Source organism: Falco biarmicus, chromosome 7, assembly GCF_023638135.1.
Source record: "Falco biarmicus isolate bFalBia1 chromosome 7, bFalBia1.pri, whole genome shotgun sequence".
In the NCBI taxonomy this organism is placed as follows: Eukaryota; Metazoa; Chordata; class Aves; order Falconiformes; family Falconidae; genus Falco; species Falco biarmicus.
The window spans coordinates 27,411,963-27,431,831 of record NC_079294.1 but is presented as its reverse complement, the minus strand read 5'-3'; the positions used below and the strand labels follow the sequence as shown (position 1 = coordinate 27,431,831).

Below are 19,869 nucleotides of genomic sequence, written 5' to 3'. Positions count from 1 at the left end.
CTGATACATGATATAAAACTGCTCCTCCTGGGCAGAAGCACAGAAGCTGCACTGCAGAAACTACAGTCTTCCAGTTTTCTCTGCATGGATTAACAGAATAATTCGACAAGGTATCAAAGGCTGCATTGAATGATTAAAAAAAGCTGATCTGCCTCTTGACAAGGCCAATCATCTAAAAAAGTTACAGGGAACGATGGTATTAGGTATATACTGTGAACAACTAACGAAAGAATAATCAGTTATCTTTTGGGGGAAGGCTGCATAGTACACAGGAAATGACTGTGTGCTGGTAGCCACTCCCCATGAGCATCCCCCAGACATATTTCTACTGATAATACACCACACGTGGGGGTTGCCTGCTGTACAAACTGCACTTAGACACCATCATGCTCACCATGCTCACATGCAAGAGAAAAAGGGCCAAGGCAGGATATGGGATTGCCAGGCTCTGACCTTCTGTGCCAGCCACAGACAATACACAGGTAAGACCAGCTTGTTAAATAGACAGGCAAGAGCTAGGAGTATTAATCTGTGCCGAAAATCAGACGTTTGTTCAGCTGAAAATTTAACGTCTATAATTCTGTGGTCAGGTTACAGGCTCACATTCCACCAAATGCAAAGACCTAGGAGTAACATTGGAAAAATCCAAATGTAGAACCAATAATGAGCAGGTAAAAAAAACACCCAAAAAACTGTGCAAACTTTCAACACTAGCCTTTGAGCACACTTCAGTGGGATTCTGTTAAGCTCTCAGAGAGTTTAAAGGGTAGCCACCTCCAACTTCACAGCAATATTTTTAATCTCAAATAAGTTTTAACTAGAGATCTCAGATTTTCTAACAATAACCACTTGCCAGTCTTCCAGGGCAAGAAGTGTCTGGAGAGCTGCTCCTCGGCCAGCCCCCAGAGCCACAGAGGCAGGGACAGGCCTCTCCACTGGCATGGTAGGCTGGGAGCTGCCTTGAGCCCCACCGCGCGGCTCCGAGCCTGAGACATGGACAGGGACATCTGCCTCCCATCGCATGGGAAGCCTGTTACCACAGACAAAAACACAATCCATGTACCAAGCTGCTCTCTCAGACCCCTCCCCCTCCTTTATTTCAATCACTTGTGAGTGAAAATAGCATACATACACGAATGAATTAAGCAGCACATAGCGCATCAAAGAAAGCTTAAATTAAATGCAAGATTCTCAAGTACGTTCCCCATTCTACCCTCATGAATGCAAATTGTATTGCTCCATGCATATGGAAAGCATTATTTTTTTCAGCCGGCAGCACAAAATATGAAGAGTATGAATCAAGCAGATCAGTGACTCCTTTCTTCTCCACACAATGATGCCGTGTTACAAAAGAATATTTTTAGGTCACGCACTTTCATCAGGCCAGCGGGCCAAGAGGATGGCTGTAACTCTTGTGTAAGGGCAACTTGTTCCACCACTTTCAGCAAAGCAAAACCATGCTCTTTGCTGTATGCTCGCCACTTTTGTGCCTGTGAGCACTCAGTTGGCATCTCTGGAGGAGAAACAGGCCAGTATTTTCTGGAGGCTGCTGCGCGTCACCAAAATCAAACTATATTCATAAACCCTCTGTGAAAACTATTCCTTGCCCTACCTTTTCTGCTGCATATAAAAAGTTAAACATTGTTTTATGAGCAAATATATAAACCAGAAGCAGTTAACTTCATAAACTCTTCTAACATGTCATTCAGTTATACTCTGCCTTTACCACTCTGTCATTGACTCTCTTGAATCCCCTCCCCACCTCCCTCATGCTGCCAACAAAAAAATAATTGGTTTCATTAAAAAAATGTAACATAATCACTTCACTATATGGATATCCTAATTTTTAATTTATGAGAACTGGTGTGCACAGAACCCTAAAGCTGGAACTAGTCCCCCTGCCTGACATCAAACCAGCCTGGTTTCAATGCAAGGTGCTTCTCAGTAATGTGATGACCACCATTCCCCTCTGCTGAAAGTCAACTCATCATTAGTATAAACAAAAAGCAAAGGGAATGCAAAACAGACAACTATTTTTAATTATAAATAAAAATGTCAAAAAGATAAAAAAAGCTGGAAACAGCAAGCAGGAGGAAAACAACACGATGGGACTTAAAATTCTACTTAAGACCAACTCTGTTAGCATTAATTTATAAACACTGACAGCTAAAAACAGACTGGATGAGAGTACTGGCTTTCTTGGGATTTGAGAGCTGCTATATATAGAATCCTGAGTGGCCTAATTTTTTCTGAATTGCTGTTTTCAGTTGTCTTGACGTTGCTGGAAGGAAAAAAAAAATGCTGGCTGAAAAACCAATGGAAGTTTAATATCTCTGATGAGCGCTCCATGGAGGTGGTGGTACCCAGACCCGGCAAGTCAGAACTTTACAGCTTGTATCAGCAACATCGCCAGGTAAGAGCACGATACCAGTGAGGGAACACCACAGCCCCACACTCCAGGTATGCTCACCAGCTGCAGAACATTAGTTGTATCATTGCAATACTTCCAAGCACCTTAGCAGTGTGAAGGACAACGGCCACCCTACAAATGCTCATCTGAAGATCATTTAGTAATGTTTCACATACATTCTGGTTATCTAAATACGCACATGTGAATTTTAGGTGTAAAGTCCTGACACAGCGATACCGCAGCTACAAAACTTGGAAGTCTAAAATTACTTCATAATACTCAATCAATACAGCTTACCCCATCCTGAAAACTTACTAGAGAAGGATCCCTGTCTTGCTCATTTATTTTCTGAGAGTAGCTGGTGCCACTTTTCCTATTGATTCTGCAGAGCTAAGAAAGCTCAGAGGAAAGTGGACCAGTTTGTCCTGCCTTGTGTATTATGAGACCTGGTTACTAAGTTCCAGGAAGTGGAACAAAGATGCTACAGAGATGATGACACAACATGAGTGCCTGGGCCTTTATTTAAGTGATGTAAATAACAAATAAATAGTCTAATTGTGCCAGGTTAGCGTAGAAATTGGAAGGGGGGGAAGAAGAGAATAGTTCCTAAATTATAAAGCAAATCCATCGGAGAAAAAAAAGCAAGTACAAACTCTAAACTGAAGCATTGATACCTTGGAGATTAAAAGGAGAACACAGTATTACATATTAAAGGTGTCTCTTTCTCATATTGTTGTTCATAAATTTTTAAGGCCAATGTGAATGCACCTGTACAGCATTAGCACACACAGACATTTTAAATATAGAAAAGATCTCGTAGATCATTCATCCCATCTACCATCAACCACCTTCTTGATGTTCAGGACCCCTCCCAAATGTCAACCAAAGCTGTGGTAAGCACTGCAGTTGGCAGGGCTAAAAAACCCCTAACAGAAAGACAGGCTTTAAGTTCTTGTTTAGGAGTTGGATGATTCCAAACTCTGAAGTTGAAAGCCACTTAGTGAAAGGAAATAAACACCCAGAGTGTTGACTTCTGTAGCAAGGAAGGAAGAAATGCTAGGAAGAAGCCATGCAGTAACTGAAATGGAAGACCTGTGTTCCATCTATAAAGAGACAAGTATTTACGCTGAACCATACTTCATATTGCTACATTTCTCAGAAAAGTCACACTTGGAAACAATTCTGAACTTCCCTTATTAAATATAAACTTTTCTGGTACCACCTAGTTGGGGGTTTTTTTTTGTTTGTTTTGTTTTTTAAGAGCAAACTTCTGTCAATTTAGGTGACTCCAGCCTCAGACTGAAAGCTGCTTACCTAAAGCAAGGAAAGAAATGTGAAAAGTACGGAAAAGAGGAAAGATGAACAAATAACTCCCGCAGTAGAAGCATGGAAGTGCTGCACCTTGAGGAAGGTCTTGAAAGTAATCAAACTTCACCATTAAAGAGGGTATTGTTAGTTTTCAAAATCTAAATTAACTGCCACTGTAGCTGTTTGCATGTTGTGGTCCATCTGGCTGAGAGAATGAGGCCTCACTGAGTATTTCCACTGTTCAATTCCTATACACCAACTTAAGATGATTTGGAACAGCGCTGGAAATAAAAAGTAAAATTATCTCCAAGTGTCTTTGGTTAGCACATTTTACTGTTTTTTTTTTTTTTTTTTATTCTTTGTCAGTACAGAGCTTGCGAAATATGACATTCCTAAGTCCACCATCCATGTTCCAACATACCAGGTTTAAGAAATTATCAGCTCTGAGCTTCTTATGATGAGACAAACTAAATTCCTGGTACTTACTTAGAAATTACAATGGCAGAATAATGCTTCAAAACCAAATGTCAAGTCATTTAAAATTTGGTACCAGGTACTGTTTTTTTCCTACCACTTGGAATAAGCAGAGCTGGATTATCTCTTGAATGATTACAGGAGTCAAGTGACTTATGACTTGCTGTAGTCAGTGACTTGCATTGGGTTATGCAAAATGCAAGTTATCTGGAGCTAAGTGTCACTTAAGTGATGTGCCCCTTTACAGTTAAACAATGCAAAGACAGAACTCTACTTAATACACATCTAAGTCGGTTGTCAGAGCACAGAACAAACTGAAACCAAGCTGCCAACAGGAGTTATTAACTACTTATTTTTTGATGCACCCTCAAAACTAGTATTGCCCACAGATAAATTCAGCAAAGGTAGATCTCTTTTTTTTCATAGCAGGAATGATATATCACTGGGGCTTAACGGAAATAGGTTTTAATCCCTGCCTGCAGATGCATAGTCTCATTTACAGACATTTCAGGAGCAGTGCATCAATTAGCAATCTTCTTTTTGCTTTTGCTTGTCACTGCTTACTCAGATGCCGATAGACAGGAGTCAAAGGGGTGGTGTATTACCACTTTACACAGGGAAACGTGTTAACAGTACTGCTCTGAGGTCACGTGAAAACTGCAGGAGTGCCCACTGCGTATTTAAAATGAGGCTAAAATATACTGATTATAGAAATTAAAACTGAAAACCAGCATATTGTCACCCTTCATTTTTATAGAACAAGTCTCGTTCAGTGCTTCATGTCACAGATAATTTACCAGGGTTTACAGAAATAATTCGGAATGAACGAACTCACCTACTGAAACAGTTTTGTGTATCTAAAACTACTGGGATCTCAGCCATCAAAATTTGGGCCTAACCAGCACCTGAAGAACTGTCTTACTTTCTGCACCTCGGTGACTTCACTGCGATGTGACATTAACAAGCCAGGGTAGTTATGGGGAAATGCTGTTTGAGAGACCATCCTTCAGACAACATATAAAACATGAGCTTGACTTTCATGGCAATGTTTACACAGATGATTAACACACTCCATACCAAAATTACCTCAATGTTTCAAGGTGAACATGGTAATTTTCTGAAGATCTTGTGAGACATTAACAGCAACCATGTTATTGCAATCACACATGAACAGCTATTGGATTGCAAAGCATTTTTAAGGGAAAAAAGAATATCCACGCCAGTTATTTTGAGATGAGTTTCAAAAGCAATAGAATGAGCGTTAACTGGAGAAGAGACCCATCTTTAGCAGCTATTGCTACTCTGCTCACCTTAGTTACAAATTAACATGGGTCTATGAAGATTTTGCTCTAAAATTCATGGATTCCTTTTCTTACTATTTTCCTGAATAAATACATATTTACACTTCAAAATGAATGCCATGACTGAGCTCTGAAAGCAGAAACTGCAAACCACTTAGGCCTGAACAGGATTGTCATCAAAAACATTACAAAGGTCACAAGCCAAACTGCTGAACTGCAAGACAGCACTGTGCTCTAGAAGCAATACCAAAGAAAATTTGGTGCTTTCCACACACACACGTAAAAAAAAAAAACAAAACCAAACCCCCAATCAACCAAAGAGTTCTCACTTTATTTTTAGTGAAAAAGATCAACAAAATAACAAACGGAGCAGGGAAGTAAAGGGAGAAGAAAGTTCCTAATTACAATTACCTGGCTATGCAATACTCACTGGTGAATGTTTGATAGTTCTGTATTTAACTGAAGAGAAATACACAAGTCCTACTACATATTCAGTGTGCACTACAGGACCCAGGAAAGATACAAAGCAGATGGACAACCTACACTGGCAGAAGCATAAAATTGTTGCAGACTTGAAAAGCCAAACACGCAGCAGTCTGTCTGCTCTTTCTGAGCCCAACAGTATCACTGCTGGTTTCAACAAGGCATGACCAAGCTCTGTAACCGTAACACAAGCGTACCTCTGGTACCTTTCACAGTTGCAACACACTGGATAAATCACTTAAAAAAAAAAAAAAAGTATCTACTATCCCACCTATCATCACAGCTACTATGCTACTATTCTGGAACAGCAAAGGACAAATTGTAGTAAGTTCCATCTCTGGTCAAGTTTTTAAAGCTAAATATCAATATGGGTACTGGCAGAAGATAATGAGAGTAGTGTTCAAAATTCAGACTAAGCTTTTGGTGTGTTTTCTCCCCACACAGAAACACTGTTCATTTTTGGTTTTTTTCTTTCATATAGACCCTCCTTTGCAAAACTGGAAGCTACAGGACAAAAATAAACATTTTCAAAGGACAGGACATACTGCTAACTGAAAAATAAAACCTAAATACAGTAAACAAATAATGAAAAGCAGTATGAAGTATTTTAAAAGTTGATTTTCATAAACTCCTACCTCTTCTCTAAATTCCTCCCTTAGATGAGTGGTCAGTGGCCTTTCTTCAAAGATGATAAGAGGCACGCTCAAAATTGAGTAGTAAGAAGAGCGTACTACATAACAAGCTTCCGTTTGATGCATAGCAAACAACAGGATGATGATTTATGTGGTTATTAGACTCAAGCACACAAAACGAAGCATATAAAAGTTCTTTTTAAAATTATTTATTCCAACAACAGGTTTTCAATTAAGAGGATTACATAGTAAAACAACTGTTCTCACTGATAGGGAAGTAGTTTTAAAATCTGATTTGTAGCCAAAAGATGCCTCTAAATTGGCTTAGTTATAGATTTCAAGATTATTTATTTGTGTTATTACAACAGTTCTGATTAAACCTTTTAAAACATACAAATGCCAACAATACATAACCAGATTTCTTGTTCACATTAAGTGAAATGCCTCACCATTGTGTAACAGACCAGTCCCTGGTGAACAAGACATACAAGTTCTCCTTGTGAAATATAAAGAGGAGATAAATAAAACATGGAAAAAATTTAGAGGAAGCCAAACCTGTTTAAATTAGAACACAATGCAGTTTAATAAGGGCCATGCATGCAAAACATCTTGAAGAATTCAGTAGGCTACTTTATAACAGAATAGAAAATGTCAACCGCTCCCCCCCCACCTCTTCCGTAGTTAAAAACGGGGAGGGGAAATCAGAGAGGTTGACTCCTAAAGCCTTCACTCTCTTCCTTCCTCACCACCCACTAAAATAGGAGCTCTTTTTTTTTTCTAATGACGCACATCTAAAAGCAATAACTTGCTCTATGATGCCTGGTAATAGGGCCCAAAACACTGAAACATTTAAACACCTAAATTTAAACTCTCCAATCCTGCCAGTGGATAAGAGAGACTAGAAAATGTCTCTTTGAGGGGACCCTGGTCCTGCAGATAAAAGTAGGAAGGTGAATAGCACTCCAGTCTGAATTTCAGCCTGTGCCTCAAAAATAGCTTGATTTTTTTTTTTTTTTTTTTGGGGGGGGGGGGGGGGGGCGCGGTAGAAAAACAAATCACATGTATGTTCTGAAGACAAGGCTTGTCCTCAGTGACTCCTCCTATGTGCCTTTTTTTTTTTTTTTTTACTGTCAGATAAGGAAATAGTTTCTCATTAATTCCTTAACAATAAATACTCACCCACAGTAGATCACGGTACAATGTATGCTATAAATATCAAATGACTAATATTTAGTTCCTTGCACACAACACACTTCTGATACCCGTTTCTGATTAAGCTATGGAAATTCTTAGATTAAGGATCACTAGCATAAGCAAAGGTAACAGTGGCCTGCATTTGTTTTGCGCTTGTTCTGATCTTTCCTCCATCGTAAGCCACATACCTCTTCTTATGTTAAACATTAAATGTTTTGTTAGATCCTGTTAGATTCTACAACTCAAGAACAACGGAGAGCAACTCTGTACCTATGAACTCAAGTTTGAAAGGGACTTTCAGTACAAGAGTAACCCATTCCTAAGAAATAGCATCATGAAGTTGAACTCTACAACAGTTCACTAACACTATTACAAATTACTGTTAGCTTTCTTTCCACATCCCTCAACATAGCAGGCTGACACTATAAAGCCAATTAAGGGCCTTATGTGTGCATCTTTTGACTACTACTCTGTCTGTAAGGTTTGCACCGTATATCGGAATTTAAACAGCATTCGACAGGGTCCTGATTTCATATTTTTTATTTTAAGAAAATATTTTTGATAGGCTGTATTTATGTTTATCTGTGTATGTCTTTACTAGGTCATACTGCTCAACAAGAGCATACTAATATTCAGACCTGATCCATGACATTTTGTAGATATTTTTTGGATAGATATCTATGCAGTCTTCCTCCTAACTGGAGATTAAAGCAGAGACACTGACACACTCAAACAGCCAAAGAATGTATTAACTGGTCAGTAGGTATGCCCCTAATAAATCCAAGACAGTTTTTAAGTGCTTAGCAGTTTGTTTGACAGGCCACATTTTACATAATTCCATGAAGAAGCAGAGTTGTTGCTGCAAGTGAGATAAAAAGATCAATTCTGGTTTTGAGGGAGTGATGAACAAGAAGTGGACTAGCCTTTTCTTGAGTCCAGGTAAGGAATACCTGCAGAAGGTTAAGTTTGACAAGAATACTGCCAACCACCCTAGTTTAGGATTCAACAGGACAATACTCTCCTCACACTGCCAGGAGAGTACAAAGCTATAGAATAGTGCCTGCAGAAAGACTAGGAATGTTTGGAAGAATGTCTTTTCTCCCCAGAACTGCCGCATTCAAGAAGCATCAATCTCTTCCTCTAGGGAAACTCTGAACTGTCCTGGTTTCCAGTCACTAGTAGCCAAAACAGATGATAGATTTAAATCTTTGAGGACAGTCGGAGCACAACGCAAACTCACATGAATCAGGCAACCAACCTTAAAAGGAAATAACAAATCAATAAAGTAGACAGATCAGAGGTAGTTAAGTGCCTGGCACTCCACGGCTCAGCATGCAGTGCTCATTTCAATCTGAGCACATGGCATCGCATGCTGCTTTGAGACAATCTCAACATGACTCATTACAGGCTGAGGCTACACATCACCACTTTCCAAGTTCTCAGATTTAAGCCAAGTGAATACAGCCTTCAAGGTCTTGGCAAGTTGTTCATGACATTAAACTGTGCATTGTCAGTCCTCCCATATGCGAGGGCCACATGTCCTTTCTCTTCCAAATGTGCTTTATCCAACTCACTAATTCAGACTGTACAGCTTTACTATGAAGTCATTCTTGCAACCTTGCAACTACATCTTCCTGGAGATGTAGCTGGGGAATTACTCTTCCTCCTAAAAAGGCTGTTAAACACATGCAGTTATTGGATCTTTTTAAAAAGGTCCAGCTCCAGGCAGTGCACACTATTCAGGTTGAGTAAGAATTTTTAGCAGCTATGTGCATGAAACTGCCACTGGCAAAAGCAGTCTCCTGAAAAGAAATAAAGACACAGACAGTAGCAAATATGTCTAATTTTATCTACATTCCTATCAAAAAAAAAAAAGCACCAAAAACACTGCAGAGAAATGTTAATATGTCTGATAACTGAAGGTATCTGATTTTGAAAAAATTAGTTGGAAAGAGAACCCTTTTTTCCCTTCCATTCTAACCCCTGATGATCTTCCTCCTCCTACATGAGCATGTAGTTATGCTGAAGTAACTGAAGGATCCAGATAATATATCATGAAGAATCATTTACACTATAAAGGCAGATAAAAACGGGAAACGTCATATTATATTTAGTTTAATACTATACTGCTTTTCCTTCATATATTAATAGTTTTGCATCAGTAAACTCTCACTGAGCTCTCCTACAACTCTAAATTCCCTTCTGCTGTGCTATTTCCATTTTCTCAGTTACTCCCGCAGCTGAGACCATGACTTTCTTCTCCTTCCTGCACTAGCTTGTGTGTGGCCTTCTGATCCTGGGAAAAGACAGAATAAACACAGAACACTAAATACTGCAGGCATACCATCCTCAACAGAGCATGATGCGAAGTGAGACTGATGACTGTTGGGAGAAGTTGTTAGGTACACTGCCGTAAATAAGCAGAGTAAGTGCGTAAGCTAGCAAGACAGACTTTGCATGATGTAAAGAAATCCCCTAACATTAGCGTAAAAAGAAGCTGCAGACCAAATTCACCCATTAGCATGTTTAAGAACCACAAGAGAATGATACTTGAACAACACAGATATACTTCAGACAGCATTCTTTGTTTGCTGGTTACAGAAACCTTTAAGATGTGTAACAGCTTTCCTGCAAGCAATAGCTTAGAAGCAATGTGTACGAGCAATGGGTGTACAGCTTTTGACTACTGGTGTAGCTAAAAATGCCATGTTCAATAGAGTACCACATTCTCTGATTTTTAAATTTAAGAATCCCAATCTATACATCCCTGCACAGTTCTGAGAAGAAAAATACATGGCGCTTGGAAAGGAAAGCCAGGTTCCAATGTGAGCTTGGCAGGGTCAGGTCCTTCACTTTCAAATTCCTTCAGCTGCTCAAGAGACACTAGTCAAGGACTTTTCAAGGAAAAAACTGATATATACAGCAGACAGCAAATCAAAATGTAAAAAGCATTAAAAAGCCTGCGCCTGGTCAACTGCCAGATCATAGCACTAAAATCCTAGGAATGCTGTGATTATTGCAGGAAAGGTGGATGGTAGGAACTGCTTTTTCCCTCGCTGGTCTAGCAGTACAGAAATGGTGGCACAAAATTGGAAGAATAATTGGGTCAAGTTATTCCCATAGAGCACATTCTCATAAGAGATTTCTCCAGGATCTCCCAGTCAGAGGCACATCTGATATCTCTTGACACCCCCATTCCCTAGGGACGTCTGCCTCATTCTCCGTATCTCCCTCCTGCTTACTCACTTAGCGCTGCGGAGCCCAAATACAGTGACCTAGATTCCACTTGTGTACCACCAACAGATCTTTCAGTTGGACTGACAGGGTATGATCTCCACTAATGTTGGAGGGAAAAAGAACTCAGCCTGATTTTCAGAACCCAGGTGGAACCTGCAGGATGAACAACAGGCATGTGGGTGCACACATGTGCCTGTAGTGGGTAGAAATAAGCAACTGGGTTCTTTAACTTAGAATTGTAACATTGACTTTAGAACTGCTACTGTTTAAGTCAGAACCCGCTTTCTCTATGTTACTGTTAAATGACAATGCAAACATTTATCATGATGCGTTTGAGAGCTCTTGACAAGCTGTTTGCCTGCTTCATAGAGTTCTGTTTGTTCAAAAGCCCTGCCTGGGTTGACTCTTCTGTTTATACAGATGAACTCTCCCATATGGCAATGGTGAGAGAGTAAAAGCAACAGAGAAACGAGCGGTCATAGATTCCATCCCTTTCATTAATATAATCGGATAAATAAGAATACTAACATTTGTGGTAGTCTAAATAAGGCTTGGGAGCACTCATGAACTCTGCTGTTACATGATATGCAGGTCAATGAAAGAAAAAGCTGAATTTCAAACATACAGTAGTGTTCAGTTCAGAATCCCATACAATTGGTATAGATTCTAGCCTCCTGCTTCAACTAAAACAAGATTAAATTCTGAGCTAAGTGCAACATCCTTTACCACAAGAGTAAATATCCCCTCTTTCCACCTACCTACTAAGTGATGAGCATTCCTTGAAGAAACAAGATACAGCAGTTTGAGAAGGAGGAAACTAAAATGCTATTATGATAAAAACTTCCAAAAGGACCTCATGCTATAGCAAATGGGAACAAAATTCCGTAGCCCCTGCCTGGGACGATCAAGTCAGTCATAGCTTGTAGGGGATCACTGAGTAAGTGAAAAGTACATTTAAAAACACATTCACATCTTTATGTTTTAACACACTATTGTAAAGGAAATGTATGTGACGCTTTTGCTTAAGTGTTTGTGTACCTGAAATTGCAATAGGGAACTCAAAATGATTGCAGCTGTCAAGTTAGAGTCAGAGGCTTAAACTGTGATGTTTATTTAATCTTTCCATAAGCTTATTATTACAGTTTCAAGCACAGATTCTCCTTTCAGGTCAACCTCTCCTCTTCAGGTCAATTTGCTTAAAGGTCTAAGCTTATTAACTTGGTAAGAACTTAAGTGCTGGGGGACAAAGGAAAATCCATACACTTAAAAGATCAAATGCCTTTTCCCCATGTTTTACTTTAGGAGGAAGTACATGAAATAAGACTTTTCATTTGATGTGCTATAGGGTATTTATACCACAAGAGGGCACTAAAACCATACTTAAAGCAGATAATTAAGCTACTGCTGTATGTATTACAAAACTAAGTCACAAAGTAAGGAACCATCCACTGCTTTCAAACATACACACTCACTACATAAAAGCATTCCTCTATCTTGATGGCAGGCACATACATTTACAGTGTACTCGCACTACCTCTACTTCCAACAGAGCAGCACAAAGCTCTTTGTAAAAGCACTGTCCTGCCAAGTAATGAAAGACAGTGAGAGTAAAGAAACTCGAAGCTTGAAGCAAGTTGGGCTTCCATGTTTTCAATACCAGTCTATTAATAAAGCTTAAGATTTTGAATTTTGATCTTGTCTAAAAGAACGTGAAGTGCGTGAACTCACAATGAAGTGGAACTGTCAGAGGGAGATGCTTACAGTCAGATGAAAAAAAATTTGAGTACAAATTACTTCTGCTTGTCCAAGCAGCAATTCTGTTTACACACATAAGGAGAAGTCCTATGCAACAGCAATTAACAAATCAACATGTTTCAACACTAAAAATATGCTTCTAGTATACTGTAACCTTTTTAATAATGCTTGAAAACATCTGAATGTTTGCATCAACCAATGAAGTGCCAAAGGAACAATCCCTTAGGCCTCAGTCAGATATTCTTCTACAGACTTTATTACATTATAAAAGCTACTTGCAATTTTTTAAGCCATAAAGGTGCGCAAAACAAATCCTGGCAATGCACCACTTCAGTATCAGACAAAAATAACGTTGGCTTTCTCTACCAGCTTAATGACCAGTACAAAGCCAAAGTACCTCATTTCTGCAGCTCTGAAAGTTGGCTATTTTTTCATATTAAGGTTTTTTTACACTTGTTATGCAAGTCTCTTGGTCCTATTATCTGTGTGTCAGATATGGCTGCTTAGGTATCTGTCAAGCAACAAAATTTCTGCTAATTAGCACGCTCCAGGAACTGACTTCCCAGTAACTTCAGAGTTAATCATTCAGTAGCAACATGCTTAACTCTGGCCAAGTCACCCCTAGGACCACCGCAGGATAATCCTGTAACAGTGAAGTCTTCCGACCATCTTCTCAGTTATTTGGGAACAAGGCAGTATGTGGCTGTGGGTCCAAGTAACGGAGGTATATGTAGCAATGCAGCACTATTGCTGTATAATATCCCCATCAGCTGCAACTGACTGAACTCCTGCAGTTGCCTAAAATACATGTCATAGGTGACAGAGTTGTACTAAATTTTGGACACTTCACATACCTCCTCCATAAGAAAAAAAACACACCAAAAACCTTTTCAAATTTAGAAATCCTTTTACAATGAAAACATTTATATAAACCTCAAAATAGGAGGCAGAAGTTAAATAGAAAAATGTTGGTCTGAGATTTTTAATTCCTCTTCTCACATGCATGAAGTGACTTGAGTTTAAAATACAATTTTCTATGTAGAACAGTCCTTAAGTTGGGGGGGGGGGGGGGGGGGGGGAAGGAAGTACCGGGCAGCAGAACAGACAGGAACAGCATATAAACAAGCATCCAAGTCAACATTAGTGTATCGTTTCCAAAGTCCTGCGCTAACAGCAAATGTCCCAACATGCTTGAGAAAATTCCTATTTCACTTATTTGAAATATACACCAGGCACATACTGTAATAAAAACCTATAAAAAAATATGAATTCAGAAATTTGATCCCATATTCCATCCCATGCTAGCATGTAACTCCCACTGACCATTTGTTGGATTCTGCCAATGGCTCACGGCAGCAGAGCAAGGAACTCCATGTCTTGCTAGTTAGTTCAGTTCTTGTGAATAGAGACTTTTGACAGGCGAAGCAAAAACCCAGCTATCACATGGGCCTACAACCCAAAGCACAGGCAGCCCTACTGCTGTTACTTTCAGAAATATGAAATGATCACTTCGCAAAACAAGATACTAAATCAGAAACAACATTTGACATTCCAATTTCTTGGTAAATTTTTCAGCATAACATATCCATCTCAAAGGATATAAATAGTTATGACACGCCATCAAGTGCATAATAACAAGAGGACAAACTAAATTTGGTTATCAGATGTCCCCAAGCAGCAACACATGATCTGAAAGGCTGTGAAAATCTCCTGAAGTAACAATCCAGTGATACAGGATTGTCAAACATACGTTTGATCTACGTATTTACAAGTGTGCTGCATTAGCTGTACACCTAAAGTCCCATTCAGAAAGGTGTGTGGAAGTGTGTTCAGTTTGCGTCTTGTCATCAAAACGTGCCTTCCAGTCTGTCATGGAGCCAAACAAGAGCAGACTATGTAGTGTTACGAATCTTATTAAGTCTACATGATATGAACATTTAAAAAAAATGCTTTAAGTGCAGCAAGTGATGTTAAATATTAGCATCTAAATACAGTTTTCATTTTTTTAGGTTCAGCACAGTGGCTGAAAAATTGTACATGCTATTGCATTACATATGCAAGGTCAAAATTCAAACTTACAATCTCTTTTCAATTGTTTTCTTTGGACTGAAGGATGAACAGAAGACTCCCCAAATTTCAGGATACTTGTAAGTGCAAAAGGTAATTTCTGGGAGTGCATTCTCAAAATAATTCTTGTTTTGGAGACTTAACCTCACTTTCATACAGCCTGTCAAGGTTTCCCTCGAGTCAGCTAAGTTTACAGTCAGGGAAAAAGTGTTTTCCCAAACCTTCTAAAAATAAGACAGACAAATCTACCTTTCCATTTTTGAATTCTCAGTTTTGACTTAAACCACAAATCATCATCAAATTTCAATTAATCAGTATGTTTATTTTATACTCTGCACAAGAACGTACAAAGAACATTTACACTATTTGTCAGGTTTCTTGCACTCAGACAAAAGATGACCTAAAGGGTATTATAAATAGAAATGAAAAAGAAAGAAACATTACGACAGGAAGAGTCCCAGAAAAAGGCAAAAATATAAATAAAGAATAAAATACTTGAATTCTGGAATACTGAAATTTAATCAGCAAACTAACATGCCAAGGCACATCCACGCTCTCTTGATTTAGCAGCTTCACAGATTCCTTAACAAACAAAACCAACCCCAATATACCAGATGAACATATTCATGCTTACTTTGTTAACTTGTGGCCAAGCTAGCAAAAAAGGAAAGATAACACTTTTCTCATAAGCACTTCTGATACGGGTTTCTCCTCAAGAAACAAGAACTTCCTGAACAGCATACACAGGAATAGTTGACCTCAAAATGAACATCCTGTATCAAGAGTCAATGCAAACAGCAGCCAAGAATCAGACACACTAAAGGAGCCTATTTTTAAGTATTACAAGTTTCTTCCTTAAACGCATACAAAAAAGAAGGACGTACAAGATCACTTTGGTGCTCAAATACAGCCACTGCTCCTTATCACCTCAGTGCTGTGAACATACTTCTAAATTACTTCCTGCTTAACTTCAAAACAGAGTGACTATCATTAACGTCTGACTGGAACACTTTTAAATTTGTAAGTTACAGCCATTTTTAAAGATCTTAATATAAAGTAAACAAACATTGACTCTTTTTTCCAGAACAGCGGAAGTGTCTCTTGTGATGAAATGTGCAAGTTCCACTACTGCTTAGAGTGTCTGCTGGGATTTTTAACAGAAGGGCGATCTGACATTAAGAGATTCAATGAAAGGTACCAGTGTAAGAGCTGACATTATGGAAGTTGGTAAGCAACCCGTCAGTGGGGCCATAATACCACTTTACTACACTACAATAGTATTATTCTAATGGCATAGTCCTGGAATTTCACCTATAATGGCATCATCCGTATTGTACCAGGAGATATGATGGCCTCTAGTCTATGTTTAGACGGCATAATTCTAGATGCTAAATCAGAGGAGGTTACTCCACCCCTTTCTGCTGGAGAGGGAACTGGAAAAAAAAATAATTCAGAGGAAACCCTAGCAATACTAAAAATCAAAAGCATTTCTCTCATGGGAGGTTTTCATTTAAAAACAAAGGAAAGATTAGACGGAAATCTCCCTTTATTAACAACTTGAGAGAAGGAATTAAAAAATATACTCATAAATGTTCTTCAAGATTGCTCATGAACAGCATATTGGCCATATACAAGTACAGACAAAATACTTGAAATATTCAGTGGGATTCACTGAAATAGAAGAATCCATCTCCAAAAGCTATTATTGTTTGTATTGTTTGGTTTGTTGGTTTTTTTTTTTTTTTTCTAATACAAGTAGTCACTAAGGAAAATAAAGCATTCCATCTCAAATATTTTAAAATATTTTTTTGGGAGAGACTGGGTTCAAAGCCATTCTTACAGATTTTTGGAGGGTTAAAAGCAGTGACCACAGACCCCATATAACAAATGTTGACACAGTATAGTCTATTTCTGTAAAGACTGAACACTAGAAAATGACATCCAAAGCACTGCAAATACTGAATGGATACGGAATAAAACTAAAATGCTCTTCATCAAATTCTTCCGCTTTAAAAAACATATCCATCTGACTGTAAAAATTGAAGGGATATACAAATGAGCTGTCGAGTAGCCCAGCAGTAGTAGCTATGCACTTCCATAAATACTGAATCCAGCATTCCTCATTTACCAGTAGAGATATCAGTGAGGCTATTAAGGTATTACTGACACACTCAGGAAGCAATTTGCACTCAGTGGCAGCCCTCTAGATATTTAAGAGGTCATCCTCAAGAACTTCTTAATGGACTAACTTTTCCATTAAAAGCAGTGCCTCAACCTTGGTCCTTATAAGGAGAAAGCACTACAAAGCCAAAGGGAGGATCCTTGGAAAAAAAGCAGAGTAATCATGAATTTGAGGTGCAACACCCAAAGCAAACAGACACTATCTCACTTGTGGTCTATATTTCAGCAGTTGCTTACCACTGCACACAGAAGAGGTGATGTTGTACAGAAAAGGATAAAACTGTAAACAGCGGATCATCTTCAGGCTGCTTTCGCACTCCAAGCACTTGGTCGTCAAATCCAGTGCACGTCTGAAGGCCTGCAGGGCTCCACTAATGTTGTTCAGAGCCAGATAAGCATTTCCCAGGCTCAAAAAAGTCAGGGGCTGCAAAGAAAAAAGCAACATACCCCAGCATAAGTATGTTCACTGTTTAAAATTGAAGCCAACTAAGAAAAACCCCTGCCAATTCACACTCTCCCAGAATTTGGCTGGAAAGAATTTAGGTAGCTTCTTAAACAGGGACTGCCTATTCTTAGAATGGCGATACAACAGCTTGATGCACTGGTGCTAAACAAAAGCTGTTTTGACATAAGGTTGTGTTCAGGATTCCATCCTCCTACAATGAAAAACAGCTGTTAAATACACACAAGCTGAAATGAGGCATTAAATACTTACTTATAACCCATCATAAACGTAATGCTTACTGCACAGAGTAGCAAAGAACTAAATTGAAATGCTAGAAAACATTTTAGAATGATTGAAAGTCAGCAAAAATGTAAAAATATTACTAGCGTTCTAGCAGGACAGATGCATTTTATTTGTCAGAAGTATTCAGGATTTACTTGAACAGAACCAAGTTACTGAAAACACCAATGTCACACCAGCTTAGGGGTACACATTTATGTTTACTTTCAATTCTTTATAAAACTTAATATTTCTCTCCTCTTCTTTTGGCTAGTCTCACCAAAATACGTGTAAGTTTTCAGAGCCATCTTAGCTTGTATTATTAAACACCATTCAGAAAAAGGTACAAGCTGAGCAAGAGGATTTTTTTTTTAAAAGCTTTTGCTAATATAGCACATCCTTCACTCCCTGTAGCTATAATTAATTTTGATTTGCATTTACTGTCCTTTATATTCCAGGAAATACTATTCAGGTACAAATTCTCCTACCAGATTTTTTGATATAATAGGTATTACAGGACTGAGAATGCCTGAAAAAAAAAAAAAAAAAAAAAAAAAGAGCAGGCATTACTGTAATGAGGTAGAACTCAACAGTATTTTTGAAGAAAAGCCCTGCTCACACAGCATGGTCCTAAGGATCCCCAAGCTCCTCCCCTCCAAGGCTGTGCTTTCAAGTGTTCTTCTTAAAGTACATCATTCAGCTATAGTTCTTTCTACAGTTTTTATTTTTGCACTCTTACCTGCTACACAAATGAGCTAACTCATTTCCAACAATTGCAAACTTGTTTCTGAATGCTATATTCAAAAAGCTTATTCTCTTTTAGCTTTTTTATGTGCTAGACGGCTGGTGGCCCAGCAGGTTTAAGTGCTCTCTTTATCTACCTACAGAGGCAGAAGAACAGTAAAAAGTCACTTGAACTTCTTACTGAAGCATCTCAAACATAAGACCAAAATTACTTTCTAGATGAAATATGTCCCCGCCACACCCCCACCCCCCGCTTCCTTTTTGCAATTGTTCTGGCCAGTCCAGTAGTTTAGTTTAAACAGAAACCTTCTACATGACACAGGTGGCAACCTACAAAATGTTTATAATGTTACCACTCAGAAATACAAAAACCCCTTCTGAATCTAAGGTTGGAAGTAAAGTCACCAAACAACTAGAACACGGCTTTTCCTTTAGGTATATAGATGAAGTCTAGGGACAAATAAAACAGTACAGATAAAAAGTCAAGTGGCACAGAAAGACGTCTATACATCTTGGTGACATACGTGCTACTTCAAGGGTTTTAAAAATCAAGATACAATCCTGTCAGCATTACAGACCTCTGTTTTAGATGAAAATGTTGCCAAAACACCAGGATTAGATTCCTTGGAGCTGCTGCTGCTAATACAGTTTCTGGGAGGCAAAAAGTCTGTCACCTATTTTAGAAGAACTGCTCTACATGTTTACATTATCAAGAACCAACATCACCCCCAGCATGATCAAGAATTTAAATGAAAAATCTGTTGCAAATCACAAGCTGGAACTTGAACTGCATGCACAGGAAAGCAAGCGCAAGTAAGTAATACTCATTTAGAAAATAATGAAGGAGAAGACATTCACCGCTGAACAAACACAAGAAACATCATCTTACCTCAGAGGCATTGATGGCCAAAGCCTTCAGCAGGAGCCTGCTGGCATCCAAATGAAGACCATAATGAATCAAGAGGTTAGCAAGATTGACCAGAGGGATGTCCTGATATTCATGTGGGGCCAAATTAAATGCTTTTTGCAAACAGGTGATAGCAAAGGTGCTATTTCCAACGGCACGCCAGTACAATCCAGCTTCATTAAGCACAAGCCATAGAGGATCTTCTGGCTATAGGAATGAGTCAGGGAAAAGGATGAAAAAACCCCCACCCACAAAGCGGTGTCTCAGGAAGACAGAATTGCCTGCTCTTTGGTAAGAAACAAACAAAACTCACCCTTGCAGTACCTTATCAACTACGTACAAAGTACTCTTTGCTGAGACTGCTCTACTCTAATTGACATGATTTACAGTCTGAACTGTAGTCTAGTAGCACCTGTTGCTCACACTCGACTCTTACGACTCACTTCTATCGT

The 19,869-nt window shown here is 38.8% G+C and overlaps 1 protein-coding gene and 1 long non-coding RNA gene across 4 annotated transcripts in view; one reads left to right on the top strand and one right to left on the bottom strand.

Moving 5' to 3' along the window:
* The window catches only part of TTC17 (tetratricopeptide repeat domain 17), a 59,367-nt gene that overhangs the window by 12,757 nt on the left and 26,741 nt on the right, over positions 1-19,869 (bottom strand). For 2 of the 3 annotated variants that reach the window (XM_056347792.1, XM_056347794.1), the window contains 2 exons: positions 19,400-19,624; positions 17,280-17,466 (listed from right to left, as the gene is read on the bottom strand). In XM_056347792.1, the coding sequence (XP_056203767.1) occupies positions 17,280-17,466; positions 19,400-19,624 (412 nt within the window). The remainder of the gene's footprint in view (positions 1-17,279; positions 17,467-19,399; positions 19,625-19,869) is intronic. The other variant, XM_056347793.1, reaches the window with a different exon arrangement.
* On the top strand, positions 7-13,864 carry LOC130153244 (uncharacterized). Its single transcript, XR_008823284.1, has 2 exons — positions 7-2,413; positions 3,693-13,864. It is a non-coding gene; the product is annotated as an uncharacterized LOC130153244 (long non-coding RNA).